The 17,529-nt window shown below is 45.4% G+C and overlaps 1 protein-coding gene and 1 long non-coding RNA gene across 2 annotated transcripts; both read left to right on the top strand.

The window, feature by feature from the left end:
- The first annotated feature begins 119 nt into the window (after positions 1-119).
- LOC116979269 lies at positions 120-12,987 on the top strand. Its single transcript, XR_004413660.1, has 2 exons — positions 120-420; positions 12,859-12,987. It is a non-coding gene; the product is annotated as an uncharacterized LOC116979269 (long non-coding RNA).
- A 184-nt stretch (positions 12,988-13,171) lies between these two features.
- Positions 13,172-14,074, top strand: LOC116979325 (interferon-inducible GTPase 5-like). Its single transcript, XM_033030932.1, has one exon. It carries the CDS (start codon positions 13,172-13,174, stop codon positions 14,072-14,074), a length of 903 nt encoding a protein of 300 aa, XP_032886823.1.
- Positions 14,075-17,529: the final 3,455 nt, after the last annotated feature.

Genomic DNA, 17,529 nt, shown 5'->3' with positions numbered 1-17,529 from the left:
GCATTACGTGACAGACACCATTCTAATCACAGAACCAACCAATCCCCGTCCACCGATACTCTCGTCCACCTAGCGGAGCTGCTCCACCCTCAACAACTTTTCATTTGACTCCTCCCATTAAGGAAGAAGTGTCTCGACCCGAAACGTTGCCTCTTTCCTCCGCCTGGACCTACCGATCTGCCTCACCCTCTGAGTTTCTCCAGCATATTCAGCATTGTCTATATTCTAATCATCAACAGCTAATGACTGTTAACTCACACCCTACAGTCGCGTAGATTTGTTGGGTTGAGAGATTAACCCAACTTTCTTCACTGCCTGCTGTACCTGCATGTTGACTCGGAGATGCCCCGTCATCTGAACTCCAGCAAGGCAGAAGCTGACCACAAGCCCAGATCTCCGCGACTCCTCGCTCTCCTGCAGGTAACGTGGATATGTTGTAATGGAAAACACGGTATGATCAAACTGGAATGATTCACGACCTGTTGTGAACGGAAGTATTTTCAGACAATTGACCAAACGGTAATAAGCGACTAAAGCGGGAAGCGGGGTGTTTACACTGTGCCAGTGTTACGGGTTGAAGCTGAGCCACGTTGTGTTAAGGACCAGGTCATATTTGTAAAGTGATGGCAATCGAAAACAAATGGGATTTGTGGCAACGTTTTGATGACGCTGTAAGTAGCGGTGATCTGGAACCTTGTGGCACCTTCGTCCAGTCCGCCTGGAACTACCTGATCTCACGGTTGCCAATCACTTTAATTCCCTTTCTCATTCCCACACTGACTTTTCTGTCCTAAGCCTCCTCCATTGTCAGAGTGAGGCAAAAAGCAAATTGGAGGAACAGCATCTCATATTTCGAGTGGGCAGCTTACACTCCAGCGGTATGAATATTGATTTCTCTAACTTCAATGAACCCTTCCATTCCCTCTCTCTCCATCCTTCCTCCACCCAAGTCGTACCAGTTTCACAGTCGTCTTGTTGAGTCTCATTGTCTGTCTCGGTGTAAGTGGTCCTTGATAGTGCAGCTGTTCTGTGTGATGGACTGAGCTACATCAACTGCTCTCCCTAAATTATTGCGGTCTTGGGCTGAGCTGTTCCCAAACCAACCTCTGATGCATCCCGATCGGACACTCTCTGTGGTCCATCAGCAGATATTGATCTATCTATTATTCAGTAAGGGAATAATAGATTCACAAGCTCTACATTTGTGTTCTCTCTTGGTGTATGAAGTATGTTTCGTATGTCATGTCGCCCCACCCCCTTAACCTCCCCCCAACCCCCGCTCCCGCCTACTCTGCAACATAAGACATAAGACATAAAGTCGTACAGCGCGGAAACAGGCCCTTCAGCCAGACTTGCACAAACCACCCAACATGTCCCATATACACTGGTCCCACCTGTCTGCGTTTGGCCCATGTTCCTCTAAACCCTGTCATATCCATGTACCTGTCTTAATGTTTCTTAAATGTTAAAATATCCCCTGCCTCAACTACTTCCTCCGGCAGCTCGTTCCATAAACCCACTACCCTTTGTGAGAAATCGGTAACTCTCGGATTACTATTAAATCTTTCCCCGTTCACCTTAAACCCATGTCCTCTGGTTCTCGATTCCCATTCTCTGGGCAAGTGATTCAGTGTGTCTCCCAATCTATTCCACTCATAACTTTATACACATCCACTAGATAGAAACATCGAAAATAGATGCAGGAGGAGGCCGTTTGTCCCTTCCCTCATGTAAGGACCACTTACACCAAATCTGCACACAGTACCCCATCTTCAAATCCTCTTGTTATGAAGGCCAACATGCCATTCGCTTTCTTCACTGCCTGCTGTACCTGCATGTCTACTTTCAGTGACTGGTGTACAAGGACACCCAGGTCTCGTTGCACTTCCCTTTTTCCTAATCTGACACTATTCAGATAATAATCTGACTTCTTGTTTTTGCCGCCAAAGTGGATAACCTCACATTTATCTATATTTTACTGCACCTGCCACGCATTCGCCCACTCACTCAACCTGCCCATGACACCCTGCAACCTCCTAGCATCCTCTTCGCAGTTCAAACTGCCAACCAGCTTCGTGTCATCTGCAAATTTGCTGTGTTACTTTTAATCCCTTCATCTATATCATTAATATATATATTGTAAATAGTTGCGGCCCCAGCACCGAGCCTTGCGTCAATCCACTCACCACTGCCTGCCATTCGGACAGGGACCAGTTTATTCACACTCTTTGTTTCCTGTCTGCCAACCAATTTTCTATCCATGTCAACACCCTACCCCCAATACCATGTGCTTAATTTTGCCCACTAATCTTCTGTGTGGGTCCTTATGAAAATCTTGCTGAAAGTCTAGATACACTACATCCACTGGCTCCCCTTCATCCATTTTACTTGTCACATTCTCAAAAAATTCCAGAAGATTAGTCAAGCAGGATTTCCCTTTCATAAATCCATGCTGACTTGGACCAATCATTTTACTGCTATCCAAGATCACCCCTCATCCTCCTGCGCTCCAAAGAATTGACATTCGCTTTCTTCGCTGCCTGCTGTACCTGCACGCCAACTTTCAGTGACCGGTGTACAAGGACGCCCAGGTCTCGCTGTACCTCCCCCTTACCTAACGTAACCCCATTGAGATAATAATCTGCCCCATTGTTTTTGCCGCCAAAGTGAATAACCTCACATTTATCTATATTATACTGCATCTGCCATGCATGTGGACCGGCGAGATACATCGGCGAGACCAAACGCAGACTGGGCGATCGTTTTGCTGAACACCTTCACTCAGCCTGCTTGAATCAACCTGAACTCCCGGTTGTTAAACGCTTTAATTCTCTTTCCCATTCCCACACAGATCTTTCTGTCCTATTCCTCCTCCATTGTCAGACTGAGGCTAAATGCAAATTCGAGAAACCGCATCTCATATTTTGTTTGGGCAGCTTACAACCCGGGGTATAGATATTGATTTCTCGCACTTCAGGCTACCCCTGCATTCCCTCTCTCTCCATCTCTCTCCCACCAAGTCATAGCAGGTTTTCATTCTCACCAGCAAACAGCTAGCAATGCTCTGTTTCTTTCATCGTTGTAACTTTTTGCATATCTTTCATTCATTGTTCTATATCTCTCCACATCACCGTCTCCGTCTCTCGTTTCCCTTTCCCGTGACTTTTATTCTGAAGGATCTCGACCCGAAACGTCACCCATTCCTTCTCTCCAGAGATGCTGCCTGTCCCGTTGTTACTCTAGCTTTTTGTGTCTATATTCAGATTAAACCAGCATCTGCAGTTCCTTCCTCAACATATTTTCTATAACATGGTTCCCACAACTGAACACAATACTCTAAATGCTGCTTTACCAACTTCTTATATAACTGCGCCAAGACTTCCCAACATCTGTACAATACTCTGTCTGATGAAGCCCAAAAGCCCTTTTGACGTCAACATTCATACTGTGGGAGTGTAAGCTGTCCAAGCAAAATATAAGGTGTTGTTCCTCCAATCTGCGGTGGGCCTCACTCTGACAGTAGAGGAGGCCCAGGACAGAAAGGTCAGATTATGAATGGGAGGGGAGTTGAAGTGCTGGCCCAGCGGGAGAAGAAGGGTGGGAAGAAGTGTAGTCAATAGACCTGTGGGAGTCAGTAGGTTTATAGTAGATGTCGGTCAATGGTCTGTTTCCTGTGATGGAGATGGTGAGATCTAGAAACGGTAGGGAGATGTCGGAAATGGTCCAGGTGAATTTGAGTGCAGGACAGAAATTAGTGGTGAAATAGATGAAGTCAGTGAGTTCTGCAGGGGTGCAGGAGGTGGCACCAATGCAGTCATCAATGTAGCAGAGGTAGGGTTCGGGGAAAGGGCCAGTGTACGCCTGGAACACGGATTGTTCTCCGACATCTCCCGACCGTCTCCATCACAGGAAACAGACTATTGACCGACATCTACAACTAAACTTCTGACTCCCACAGCTATATTGACTACACTTCTTCCCACCCTTCTTCATGTAAAGACTCTATCCCCTACTCCCAATTCCTCTGTCGACACCGCATTGCACCCAGGATGAGGTGTTTCATACATTGGAGATATCCTCATTCTTTAAAGAACAGGGGTTCACCTCTTCCATTATAGATGAGGCTCTTACTAGGGTCTCCTGCATCTCCTGCAACCTTGATCTTACTCCCCCTCCCGCCTCTCGTAACAATGACAGAGTCCCCCTTGTCCTCACTGTCCACCCCATCAGCCGTCGCATACAGCACATAATCCTCCGATGTTTTCGCCACCTCCAACGGGATCCCACTACTGGCTTCATTTTCCCATCTCCACCCCTGTCTGCTTTCCGCAAAGACCGTTTCCTCCGAAACTCCCTGGTCAACTCGTCCCTTCCCACCCAAATCGCCCCCTCCCCAGGTATTTACCCTGCAACCGCAGGAGATGCAACACCTGTTCGTTTACCTCCCCCCTCAACTCCACCCAAGGACCCAAACTGTTTTTCCAGGTGAGGCAGAGGTTCACCTGCACCTCCTCCAACCTCGTCTACTGTATCCGCTGTTGCAGGTATTGGCCCCTGTATATCGGTGAGACCAAGCACAGGCTTGGCGACCATTTCACTGAACACACCGCTCAATCCGTCTTAACCAACCTGATCGCCCGGTGGCTCAGCACTTCAACTACCCATCCCATTCCCAATCTGACCTTTGTCTAAGTGAGGCCCAGCGCAAATTGGAGAAACAGAACCTCAATTTCGCTTGGGTAGTTTACAGCCAGCGGTATGAATGTTAACAGCGAGTTGTGAGTCTGTGGAATTCTCTGCCTCAGAGGGCGCTGGAGGCCGGTTCTCCGGATACTTTCAAGAGAGAGCTAGATCGGGCTCTTAAAGATAGTGGAATCAGGGGATATGTGGAGAAGGCAGGAACGGGGTACTGATTGGGGATGATCAGCCATGATCACTGAATGGCGGTGCTGGCTCGAAGGACTGAATGGCCTACTCCTGCACCTATTGTCTATTGTCTATTGACTTCTCTGACTTCCGGTAGCCCTTGCTTTTTCTTACCTCCCCCCCCCCTCTTCCCAGTCCTCCCACTAATCCCACTGTCTCCGTCCACTTTCTTTCTTTGCCTGCCCCCTCCCCTGACATCAGTCTGAAGAAAGGTCTCGACCCGAAACGTCGCAAATTCCTTCCCTCCAAGGATTTGATATTATTGGAGAGAGTGCAGATTGGATGCGACAGAATCCAATGAAATGGATAGCTCTGTTATGAAGAATTTGGATAGTCTGCAGATTCTTACTGGGGTGCAGAAGGCTGAGTGAAGACCTGCTGGAGGGTTATAACATTATTCGCCGCATAGATACAAAGGAAGGACTGAGTCTTCTTGGCACGGCAGGAGAGTCTAGAATTAGAGGCACTGGTTTGGGGCGAGAGGGGACAAATGTAAAGGAGATCTGGGGTGAATTGTTGGGAATTAACTAATGGAGCAGGTAGAATTAAATCAATTTAGTACGTCTGCTAAGGAAACGAATAGAGGGATGGCGCTCATAATGCTGAACTTGTAACGGCCAGCCTCAGGGTCGCTCTCACTCTGCGCCATTGCGGATATTGGACGCAATGAAGGAGATGAAAATAGATAGAGAACATTGAGAAAATGCATCTTTTATAACATAATGTTCCTGCACGCGGAGTGTGTGGATTTCTTCCAATAATCCCGTTGGGATGTCAGGAATCTGTCATCTGCCCCCCTGACTATGACCAGATTCTGCCTGACCCGCTGAGTTACTTTGCGTTTCGCCATCGATTCCAACATCTGCAGTCTCTCGTGTCTTCCAGGCAATGGGGTGAAATGTTTCAAGTGTCCTGGATGAGTGCAGTGTCCTTTGCCGCAGGGATACACTGTGGCCAAGTGGTGCGGAGAATCGGTGCTTATAGTAATGCCTGGATGCCAGTCAAGAGGACTGATTTATCCGAGATGATGTCCTGAGAAAGTCCAGACAATTGAAGAGTATTCCACCCTGCTCCTGTCTGCCCCGTGGAGATTTTAATAGACAATAGAGTATAGACAATAGGTGCAGGAGGAGGCCATTTGGCCCTTCGAGCCAGCACCGCCATTCAATGTGATCATGGCAGATCATCCCCAATCAGTACCCCGTTCCTGCCTTCTCCCCATATACCCTGACTCCGCTATCTTTAAGAGCCCTATCTAGCTCTATCTTGAAAGTATCCAGAGAACCAGCCTCCACCGCCCTCTGAGGCAGATAATCCCACAGACTCACAACTCAGATTACTATCTAAATGGCGACAAATTGGGAAAATGGGAAGGACAACGGGATCTAGGGGTTCATAAGTCTATGAAAGTAAGCATGCAGGTACAACAGGCAGTGAAGAAAGCGAATGGCATGTTGGCCTTTATAACAAGAGGATTCGAATAGAGGAGTAAAGAGGTCCTTCTGCAGTTGTACTGAGCCCTAGTGAGACCACACCTGGAGTATTGTGTGCAGTTTTGGTCCCCTAATTTGAGGAAGGACATTCTTGCTATTGAGGGAGTGCACCTTAGGTTTACAGGGTTTATTCCCGGGATGGCGGACTGTCATATGCTGAGAGAATGGAGCAGCTGGGCTTGTACAGTCTAGAGTTTAGAAGGATGAGAGGATATCTTAGAAACATATAAGATTGTTAAGGGCTTGGACACACTAGAGGTAGGAAACATGTTCCCGATATTGGGGTAGTCCAGAACCAGGGGACACAGTTTAAGAATAAGAAGTAAGCCATTTAGAACGGAGACGAGGAAACACTTTTTCTCACAGAGAGTGGTGAATCTGGATGCTTTCAAGAGAGAGCTAGATAGGGCTCTTAAAAATAGCGGAGTCAGGGAATATGGGGAGAAGGCAGGAACGGGGTACTGATTGGGGATGATCAGCCATGATGACATTAAATGGCGGTGCTGGCTGGAAGGGCCAAATGGCCTCCTCCTGCACCTATTGTCTATTGTCTATTGTCTGTGTGTGAAAAAGCTTTTCCTCATCTCCGTTCTGAATGGCTTACCCCTTATTCTTAAACTGTGGCCCCTGGTTCTGGACTCCCCCAACATCGGGAACATGTTTCCTGCCTCTAGCGTGTCCAAACCCTTAATAATATATATTGATAATCTTATAAATTTATAAGATTATCAATAAAACACACTCTCATCCTAAATTCCAGAGTATACAAGCCCAGCCGCTCCATTCTACCAACATGTTGAAATGGCTTCAGTATTTCACGATACCCTGATAGATGGGAATATGAGAGCCCTAGAAACGGTAGACAATCAGAACGTTTTTCACTGGATGGAAAAATCATATACGATATTGCATATCTTTGAAGACCGAAGTGCCTGTTCCTGTACTGTCCCCGTCATGGCTGTTTGATGTTCAATTACATCAGGGAACTTCTCAGTTTAAAGGAGACAGTAACACTAATGCTAATGTAACACCACTTTTTAAAAAGGGAGGGAGAGTGAAAACGGGGAATTACAGACCAGTTAGTCTAGCATCGGTAGTGGGGAAACTGCTAGAGTCAGTTATTAAAGATGGGATAGCAGCACATTTGGAAAGTGGTGAAATCATTGGACAAAGTCAGCATGGATTTACGAAAGGTAAATCATGTCTGACGATCTCTTATAGATTTTTTTTGAGGATGTAACTAGTATAGTGGTTAAGGGAGAACCAGTGGATGTGTTATATCTGGACTTTCAGAAGGCTTTCGACAAGGTCCTAAAATACAAACTTAAAATACACAGTATTGGGGGTTCAGTATTGATGTGGATAGAGAACTGGCTGGCAGACAGGAAGCAAAGAGTAGGAGTAAATGGGTCATTTTTCACAATGGCAGGCAGTGACTAGTGGGGTACCGCAAGGCTCAGTGCTGGGACCCCAGCTATTTACAATATATATTAATGATTTGGACGAGGGAATTGAATGCAACATCTCCAAGTTTGCGGATGACACAAAGCTGGGGGGGCAGTGTTAGCTGTGAGGAGGATGCTAGGAGGCTGCAAGATGACTTGGATAGGCTGCGTGAGTGGGCAAATGCATGGTAGATGCAGTATAATGTGGATAAATGTGAGGATATCCACTTTGGTGGCAAAAACATGAAAGTAGACTATTACCTGAATGGTGGACGATTAGGAAAAGGGGAGATGCAACGAGACCAGGGTGTCATGGTACACCAGTCATTCAAAGTAGGCATGCAGGTGCAGCAGGCAGTGAAGAAAGCGAATGGTATGTTAGCATTCATAGCAAAAGGATAAACTGAATAAGGGGGGTGGGGTGTCGAATGGGATAGTGGAGGATGGAGTTAAAGGGAAAGGGTTTCTTAAATGTGTGAGCGTAGAGACAGAGGGGTGTAAAATGAGGGTAGAAGCAATAGGTAACAAGGTGAAATGTAAAAGTGGCAGGCAGACAAAATCAGGGCAAAAATCAAAAAGGGCCACTTTTCAACATAATTGTATAAGGGGTAAGAGTGTTGTAAAAACGAGCCTGAAGGCTTTGTGTCTCAATGCAAGGAGCATTCGTAATAAGGTGGATGAGTTGAATGTGCAGATAGCTATTAATGACTATGATATAGTTGGGATCACGGAGACATGGCTCCAGGGTGACCAAGGCTGGGAGCTGAACACCCAGGGATATTCAATATTCACGAGGGATAGATAGAAAGGAAAAGGAGGTGGGGTAGCGTTGCTGATTAGAGAGGAGATTAACGCAATGGAAAGGAAGGACATTAATTTGGAGGATGTGGAATCGGTATGGGTAGAGCTGCGAAACACTAAGGGGCAGAAAACGCTGGTGGGTGTTGTGTACAGGCCACCTAACAGTAGTAGTGAAGTTAGAGATGGTATCAAACAGGAAATTAGAAATGCGTGCGACTATTGCAAAACAGTTATAATGGGTGACTTCAATCTACATATAGATTGGGTGAATCAAATTGGCAGGGGTGCTGAGGAAGAGGATTTCTTGGACTGTATGCGGGATAGTTATCTAAATCAACATGTAGAGGAACCAACGAGAGAGCAGGCTATTTTAGACTGGGTATTGAGTAATGAGGAAGGGTTAGTTAGCAGTCTTGTTGTACGTGCCCCCTTGGGCAAGAGTGATCATAATATGGTTGAGTTCTTCATTAGGATGGAGAGTGACAATGTTAATTCAGAAACAATGGTTCTGAACTTAAAGAAAGGTAACTTTGAGGGTATGAGACTTGAATTGGCCAAGATTGACTGGCAATTGATTCTAAAAGGGTTGACGGTGGATATGCAATGGAAGACATTTAAAGACTGCATGGATGAACCACAAAAATTGTTCATCCCAGTTTGGCAAAAGAATAAATCAGGGAAGGTAGTGCATCCGTGGATAACAAGGGAAATCAGGGATAGTATCAAAGCGAAGGATGATGCGTACAAATTAGCCAGAAAAAGTAGCATACCGGAGGACTGGGAGAAATTCAGAGACCAGCAGAGGAGGACAAAGGGCTTAATTAGGAAAGGAAAAATAGATTATGAAAGAAAACTGGCAGGGAACATAAAAACTGACTGCAAAAGTTTTTATAGATATGTGAAAAGAAAGAGATTAGTTAAAACAAATGTAGGTCCCTTGCAGTCAGAAACAGTTGAGTTGATCATGGGGAACAAGGATATGGCAGACCAATTGAATAACTACTTTGGTTCCGTCTTCACTAAGGAAGACATAAATAATCTGCCGGAAAAAGTCAGCATGGATTTACGAAAGGTAAATCATGTCTGACGAATCTTATAGAATTTTTCGAGGATGTAACTAGTAGCGTGGATAGGGGAGAACCAGTGGATGTGGTGTATCTGGACTTCCAGAAGGCTTTCGACAAGGTCCCACATAAGATATTAGTATACAAACTTAAAGCACACGGCATTGGGGGTTCAGTATTGATGTGGATAGAGAACTGGCTGGCAAACAGGAAGCAAAGTGTAGGAGTAAACGGGTCCTTTTCACAATGGCAGGCAGTGACTAGTGGGGTACCGCAAGGCTCAGTGCTGGGACCCCAGCTATTTACAATATATATTAATGATCTGGATGAGGGAATTGAAGGCAATATCTCCAAGTTTGCGGATGACACTAAGCTGGGGGGCAGTGTTAGCTGTGAGGAGGATGCTAGGAGACTGCAAGGTGACTTGGATAGGCTGGGTGAGTGGGCAAATGTTTGGCAGATGCAGTATAATGTGGATAAATGTGAGGTTATCCATTTTGGTGGGAAAAACAGGAAAGCAGACTATTATCTAAATGGTGGCCGACTAGCAAAAGGGGAGATGCAGCGAGACCTGGGTGTCATGGTACACCAGTTATTGAAAGTAGGCACGCAGGTGCAGCAGGCAGTGAAGAAAGCGAATGGTATGTTAGCTTTCATAGCAAAAGGATTTGAGTATAGGAGCAGGGAGGTTCTACTGCAGTTGTACAGGGTCTTGGTGAGACCACACCTGGAGTATTACGTACAGTTTTGGTCTCCAAATCTGAGGAAGGACATTATTGCCATAGAGGGAGTGCAGAGAAGGTTCACCAGACTGATTCCTGGGAAGTCAGGACTGTCTTATGAAGAAAGACTGGATAGGCTTGGTTTATACTCTCTAGAATTTAGGAGATTGAGAGGGGATCTTATAGAAACTTACAAAATTCTTAAGGGGTTGGACAGGCTAGATGCAGGAAGATTGCTCCCGATGTTGGGGAAGTCCAGGACAAGGGGTCACAGCTTAAGGATAAGGGGGAAATCCTTTAAAACCGAGATGAGAAGAACTTTTTTTACACAGAGAGTGGTGAATCTCTGGAACTCTCTGCCACAGAGGGTAGTCGAGGCCAGTTCATTGGCTATATTTAAGAGGGAGTGAGATGTGGCCCTTGTGGCTAAGGGGATCAGAGGGTATGGAGAGAAGGCAGGTACGGGATACTGAGTTGGATGATCAGCCATGATCATATTGAATGGCGGTGCAGGCTCGAAGGGCCGAATGGCCTACTCCTGCACCTAATTTCTATGTCTATGTTTCTATGATTTGAGTATAGAAGCAGGGTGGTTCTACTGCAGTTGTACAGGGTCTTGGTGAGACCACACCTGGAGTATTGCGTACAGTTTTTGGTCTCCTAATCTGAGGAAGGACATTCTTGCCATAGAGGGAGTATAGAGAAGGTTCACCAGACTGATTCCTGGGATGTCAGGACTTTCATATGAAGAAAGACTGGATAGACTCGGCTTGTACTCGCTAGAATTTAGAAGATTGAGGGGGGGGGGGGGGTCTTCTTGAAACTTACAAAATTCTTAAGGGGTTGGACAGGCTAGATGCAGGAAGATTGTTCCCGATGTTGGGGAAGTCCAGAACAAGGGGTCACAGTTTAAGGATAAAGGGAAAATCTTTTAGGACCGAGATGAGAAAAACATTTTTCATGCAGAGAGTGGTGAATCTCTGGAATTCTCTGCCACAGAAGGTAGTTGAAGCCAGTTAATTGGCTATATTTAAGAGGGAGTTAGATGTGGCCCTTGTGGCTAAAGGGATTAGAGGGTATGGGGAGAAGGCAGGTACAGGATACTAAGTTGGATGATCAGCCATGATCATATTGAATGGCGGTGCAGGCTCGATGGGCCGAATGGCCTACTCCTGCACCTATTTTCTATGTTTCTATGTAACACATCATTACAGACCGTGCAGAAAATGACTTCAGGTTTTAGACTCCGCCTACCTGTGGGAGTTATCATCTTTCTGGCTCACAGCTATTTGCTTTTTCTTCGAGATACGTCAGGATCAAAGATTACTGGGTTCAGGAACTTCAATGTGGGAACCAATGTCTCGTCCACAGGGGCAGCCGACTGGTGTGTGGGAGTTTGTAAGATGGCGCACCCCTATCAACACTCAGACTGGGCCATGCGTGACCCCGTATATTGTCACAGGGCTTACAATGTGGTCCCTAACGCCCCCCTCTCCGCTTTGAGTAGGCTGGGCTAGTGATTCGCTGGTTTCAGAGAGAGATAGTTGCATTTCTTCAGGAATGCTTTGAAACTTTTCCAACCCTGACATTTTCTTTCTGACAACACTGTCTTTCTGTCTCATCCTCAGAACAGAAATCCAGCCTCCCGTTTACCCGCAGTGTAAACACACGTCAGCCCATTCACTCCTTGAGTGAAAACCTCCTGAAAGGAACAATGAGATTGGCCAACTCTACATTAAATACCAACGCTAGCCTGCATGACCCTGTATACCTACCCTGAATGATTCATATTCTTTATCCACAAAGCACAACGAAGTTCATGTTACACAAAGTGAACACAATTGAAAGTATGAATGGATGGGGGAAAAGTGATCAGTAATCTTTCATAGTGACTGTGAACTGCAGATGATGGTTTAAACCGAAGATAGACACAGAAAGCTGGAGTAACTCAGCGGGACAGGCAGCATCTCTGGAGAGAAGGAATGGGTGACGTTTCGGGTCGAGGCCCTTCTTCAGACTACACAGGGAAAAGTAAAAACGAGAGAAAAAGACGATGATGTAGTGAGATAAAGAACATTGAATGAAGGGTATGCAAAAAAGTCACGATGATAAAAGAAATGGAGATGATAAAAGTTGCTGTTCCTCCAATTTGTGTTTAGCCTCACACTGACAATGGAGGAGACCTAGGACAGAAAGGTCAGTGTGGGAATGGGAAGGAGTGTTAATGAGTGACCGGTTCATTGAATCTTCAGCCCAGTGTATCCCGCTATTTCTGTGAAGTGGGACATTCAGGTCCAGTGATCTCAGCTTTGATCACAAACACGTGACTGTGATTTTGCTTCTGTGTCTCATGAAATACACATTTGGAGATGTATTAAAAATACAATATGTTCATTTCTTTCCGCAGAGATACAATGGCTTCATCTTCACAATCTGCATACTTCAGTCAGCAAGAAATCAATGAACTGCGGACTACATATGATCAGGATGGGCTGAGCAAGTTTGCGGCACAGATCGTGAAGAAATTGAACGATATGAAAAATGCAGAGCTTAACATCGCTGTGACAGGAGAAGTAGGTGCAGGGAAATCCACCTTCATCAACGCCATGAGGGGGCTGCGGGGCTGCGATGAGGGTGCAGCTACAACCGGGATCACTGAAACTACAAAGGAGTGAACTCCATACAAACATCCCACCTTCCCTAATGTTTGCTTGTGGGACATGCCGGGATTTGGAACAACAAAGTTTCCAATGAAGGATTACGTGAGTAAAATGGAATTTACTACATACGAATTTTTCATAATAATCTCAAATGATCGATTCACCGAAAACGATGCAAAGGCCGCCAAGGAGATTGCAAGCATGAAGAAGAAGTTCTACTTCGTACGAAGTCAAATTGACATTGACTTTCCAGTTTTTACAAATCAGGGTATAGATGTTGACAGAATGAGGGAACTTGATAAGCTGAAACAAGAAATAGGAAGCGGTTTGATGGAAGCGGGGATTTCAGAACCCATTATTTTCCTGATATCAAGCCTTTACCTAAATGAGTTTGATTTTTCTCGGTTAAAGAAAACGCTTTTAAAAAGTCTCGATGGAATAAAAAAAGATGTTTTATTGATGTCGCTTCCAAGCACAACGGTGAAGATTGTGGAGCCGAAACGAGCCCAGTTGAAGAAACGTGTCTGGATGTGGGCAATATTCTCAGGAGCAGTGGGAGCGGTGCCTGTTCCCGGATTGTCTGTCGCCGTTGACCTCGGGATACTAGTCGCTGCAATAATAGATTTCCGCAAAAGTCTCGGCCTAGATGATGCCTCCCTTCAGAGACTGGCCAATGTCTCAATGAAACCTGTGGAATTTCTGAAAGCAGAAGTGAGAACCCCACTGGTGGGTGAAATAAACGAGGAGTTTGTGAAACAAATGTTGTTGCGTTCCAGTATTGTTGCTGTTTCAGCGGTGGAAATGGCCCTTAACTTTATACCAATAATTGGCTCCGTCTTCGGGGCAGTATCGTCATTTGGAATGACCTACAAGCTGCTGACCGACGCACTGGATGAACTTGTGGACAATGCCCAGAGATTGGTGAAAGTTGCATTTGCCACTGATCCTGGTCATCCACAATAACGAATTCGCTACTGAGTTGCTGCAAGTCATCGCGGATGCGCGAATGGAAAATAAATATCATCTTTCACATCTTCATTAAGTTCCAAATTATTTCACAGTTGATGAATTATTTTAAAAGCTGTTGTCACTGCTGTAATCTTCACAACCAATTCACTGCAAACACCTTAAGCGCACCAACCCGCCGGAGAACAGAAGATAACTCTCCCGGGGAGACTCAGTGTGACGTTGCCACCGCGTTCAACAAGCTCTCACCAATGAAACCATATCAACATCTAGTCAAACCTCCAAGGATCTCGAATGTTTCAAAAAGACGACCTCTTCTTCCAGTCTCCAAAGAATACAGATCTAACATCTTCAGTCTTACATGAGAACATAGAAACATAGAAAATAGGTGCAGGAGTAGGCCATTCGGGCCTTCGAGCCTGCACCGCCATTCGATATGATCATGGCTGATCATCCAACTCAGTATCCCATCCCTGCCTTCTCTCCATACCCCCTGATCCCTTTAGCCACAAGGGCCACATCTAACTCCCTCTTAAATATAGCCAATGAACTGGCCTCAACTACCTTCAGTGGCAGAGAATTCCACAGATTCACCACTATCTGTGTAAAAAATGATTTTCTCATCTCGGTCCTAAAAGGTCTTATCCTTAAACTGTGACCCCCTAGTTCTGGACTTCCCCAACATTGGGAATATCTTCCTGCATCTAGCCTGTCCAACCCCTTAAGAATTTTGTAAGTTTCTATAAGATCCCCCCTCAATCTTCTGAATTCTAGCGTGTACTAGCCGATTCTATCCAGTCTTTCTTCATATGAAAGTCCTGCCATCCCAGGAATCAGTCTGGTGAACCTTCTCTGTACTCCCTCTATGGCAAAAATGTCTTTCCTCAGATTAGGAGACCCAAACTGTACGCAATACTCCAGGTGTGGTCTGACCAAGACCCTGTACAACTGCAGTAGAACCTCCCTGCTCTTATACTCAAATCCTTTTGCTATGAAATGAAGATTCCCAGTGGGCTGAGTGTGTTGTCCTGTTCTGTGCAATTGGCTAACTAAAACTATGCACAACATTCTAGATATTCTAGTTACAATTATGGCAACATTTCCCTATTTCTAAACTCCAACCCCATTGCAATAAAAGCCAACATGCCGTTAGCATTCTTAACCTCTTGTTTCTCCAACCCACTAGTCACTTGTACCTCATGGATACAAACATCTTCATATTTATGCGCCTCTTTTATCTACAGACTTTCTTCATTTAGATCACATCCGGCTTTAGATTCCTCCTATCCAAACGTATGGCCTCACAATTTCCTGCATTAAACTCCATTTTCGAAGTGGCTTTGTTCACTCACTCAACCTATCTACATCATTTTGTGGAGTCCAAATATCACCATCACCCCCTGCCATCCCAGATATCTCTCATGTCCTTGACCAACCTGGATACTTTGTACACGGCTCTCTCCTCCAGACCATTCACGAAAATAGAAAGTTACATTCAGCTCCTTCAGCTGCATGGGTTTTCGCCGGAGCTCCGGGATCCTCCACACTCCAAATACGTGGTCATTTGGAGATTTATTGGCTTCGGTAAGGATTGTAACAATGTCCCCAGTGTGTGTAGAATAATGATCATTTACGGGGTGATCAACGGTCTGCGCGGAATCAGTGGGCCGAAGGGCCTGTTTCCACGCGCTCTCTAAACTAAACTAAACTAAACTAAACTAAACTAAACTAAACTAAACTAAACTAACCTCTCCTGGATGAATATTTATTTCTTGATTCTAGACTCCAACATCTTGCCAAAGACAGATGTTGAGTCAGGTGACCTGTGTTCACATTGTGTTCTGCTCTAGTAAATGTGCGAGTGACATTTGCAAGTGTCACGTCAAGTCAAGTTTATTCGTCACATACACATACGAGATGTGCAGTGAATGAAAAGTGGCAATGCTCGCGGACTTTGTGCAAAAAGACAAACAAACAAACAACCAAACAAACTACAAATAGAATGGAACAGAATCACATTTTCTTTTACATATTAAATATTGTGGGCGGAAGGAAAAAGGGAAAAACAGCACTTTTTTTAAAAGCAGTAGAGTGGAACAGTAAAGTTAGTCTCTGGTGAGATAGGAGTTTACAGTCCTAATGGCCTCTGGGAAGAAACTCCTTCTCAACCTCTCCGTTCTCACAGCATGGCAACGGAGGCGTTTGCCTGACCGTAGCAGCTGGAACAGTCCGTTGCAGGGGTGGAAGGGGTCTCCCATGATTTTATTTGCTCTGGAGTTGCACCTCCTGATGTATAGTTCCTGCAGGGGGGCGAGTGAAGTTCCCAATCCAATATTAGTCACCAATATTAATGACCTGCCCCAACCCCCCTCTCCTGCACAGAGAACTATAACATTTAGTCATCTGACATGGACACAACATGCTGGAGTAACTCAGCGGGACAGGCGGCACCTCTGGAGAGAAGGAATGGCTGGCGTTTGGGGGTGAGATACTTCTTTAGACTAGACACCTGACACTAAACACCTGAAGCAGCCTCTCTACACTGAGCCGTATCACCACGGACGAGCTCCACAGAGACAGAACAAACAATGTATAATGTTGTCAAACCCTCCTTGATTAAAACTTTAAACCTGTCACTGATTCTGTGGAATTCCTGGCCCGTGGCTGATGAAAGTGGCGATAATTCGGGATGCTACTGAGAACCTGGAGGCCAAGTGAAATACAGGAGTGGCCACATCACAAACTAGCCACCTGCCCAGCCCATCAAGCGCCACCTGAGGTACAGTCCGCGGGACCCACATCCATCTCACCAGCCACCGCGTAAACAACAGAACCCGAGTGGGAGCAAGTTCTTCTCCATCTCCAATGAAGTCTGCGCGTTAACCTCAGATTACCGAGCCTGTTCTACACACATTCTACAGGTTACTGCCAGTCCAGTTCACGTACAGATTTCTCCCAAATTATAACAGGCCGGGAGCAGTTCACTCAGTAAAAATACAGTGAACGATGGTTGTTTTTTTAATCTGTTCAGTGACAGAATTTACATGATATATTTATAATAACCCCACGGTGCCAGAGTTCCGGTCACAGTCTGAGTTTTTCATCCGATGAACATCTGATTATGGATTGTAAATCTTTCACTGTTTCACAAACATCATAGCCCCTTTCAATGTGATTTTGCCAGAATAATTTCTTTAATTTCTGTGGATCTTCCACCAATTTTCTCCACAAATGTTATTTCCCACTTGTGTCCGGAGCTGGAGATCAACAATACAAAATAACAGGCAAAAATCCACTCAGGGCCGCCAGTCCCCGTGAAAGAGGAGCAGAGTGAATTTCCCCTCCACAGACGCTACATCACCTGATGAGCTTTTGCAACAACCTCTGTTATTAACTGCAGGTGACTTTATTGAACACAGTCCGGTGGTCCATAGCTTCTCTGTCAGTAAGTG

The sequence above is a fragment of the Amblyraja radiata genome, chromosome 12 (genome assembly GCF_010909765.2).
Source record: "Amblyraja radiata isolate CabotCenter1 chromosome 12, sAmbRad1.1.pri, whole genome shotgun sequence".
In the NCBI taxonomy this organism is placed as follows: domain Eukaryota; kingdom Metazoa; phylum Chordata; class Chondrichthyes; order Rajiformes; family Rajidae; genus Amblyraja; species Amblyraja radiata.
Note: the sequence above shows the minus strand (reverse complement) of the source record. Positions and strands in the feature narration are given on the sequence as shown.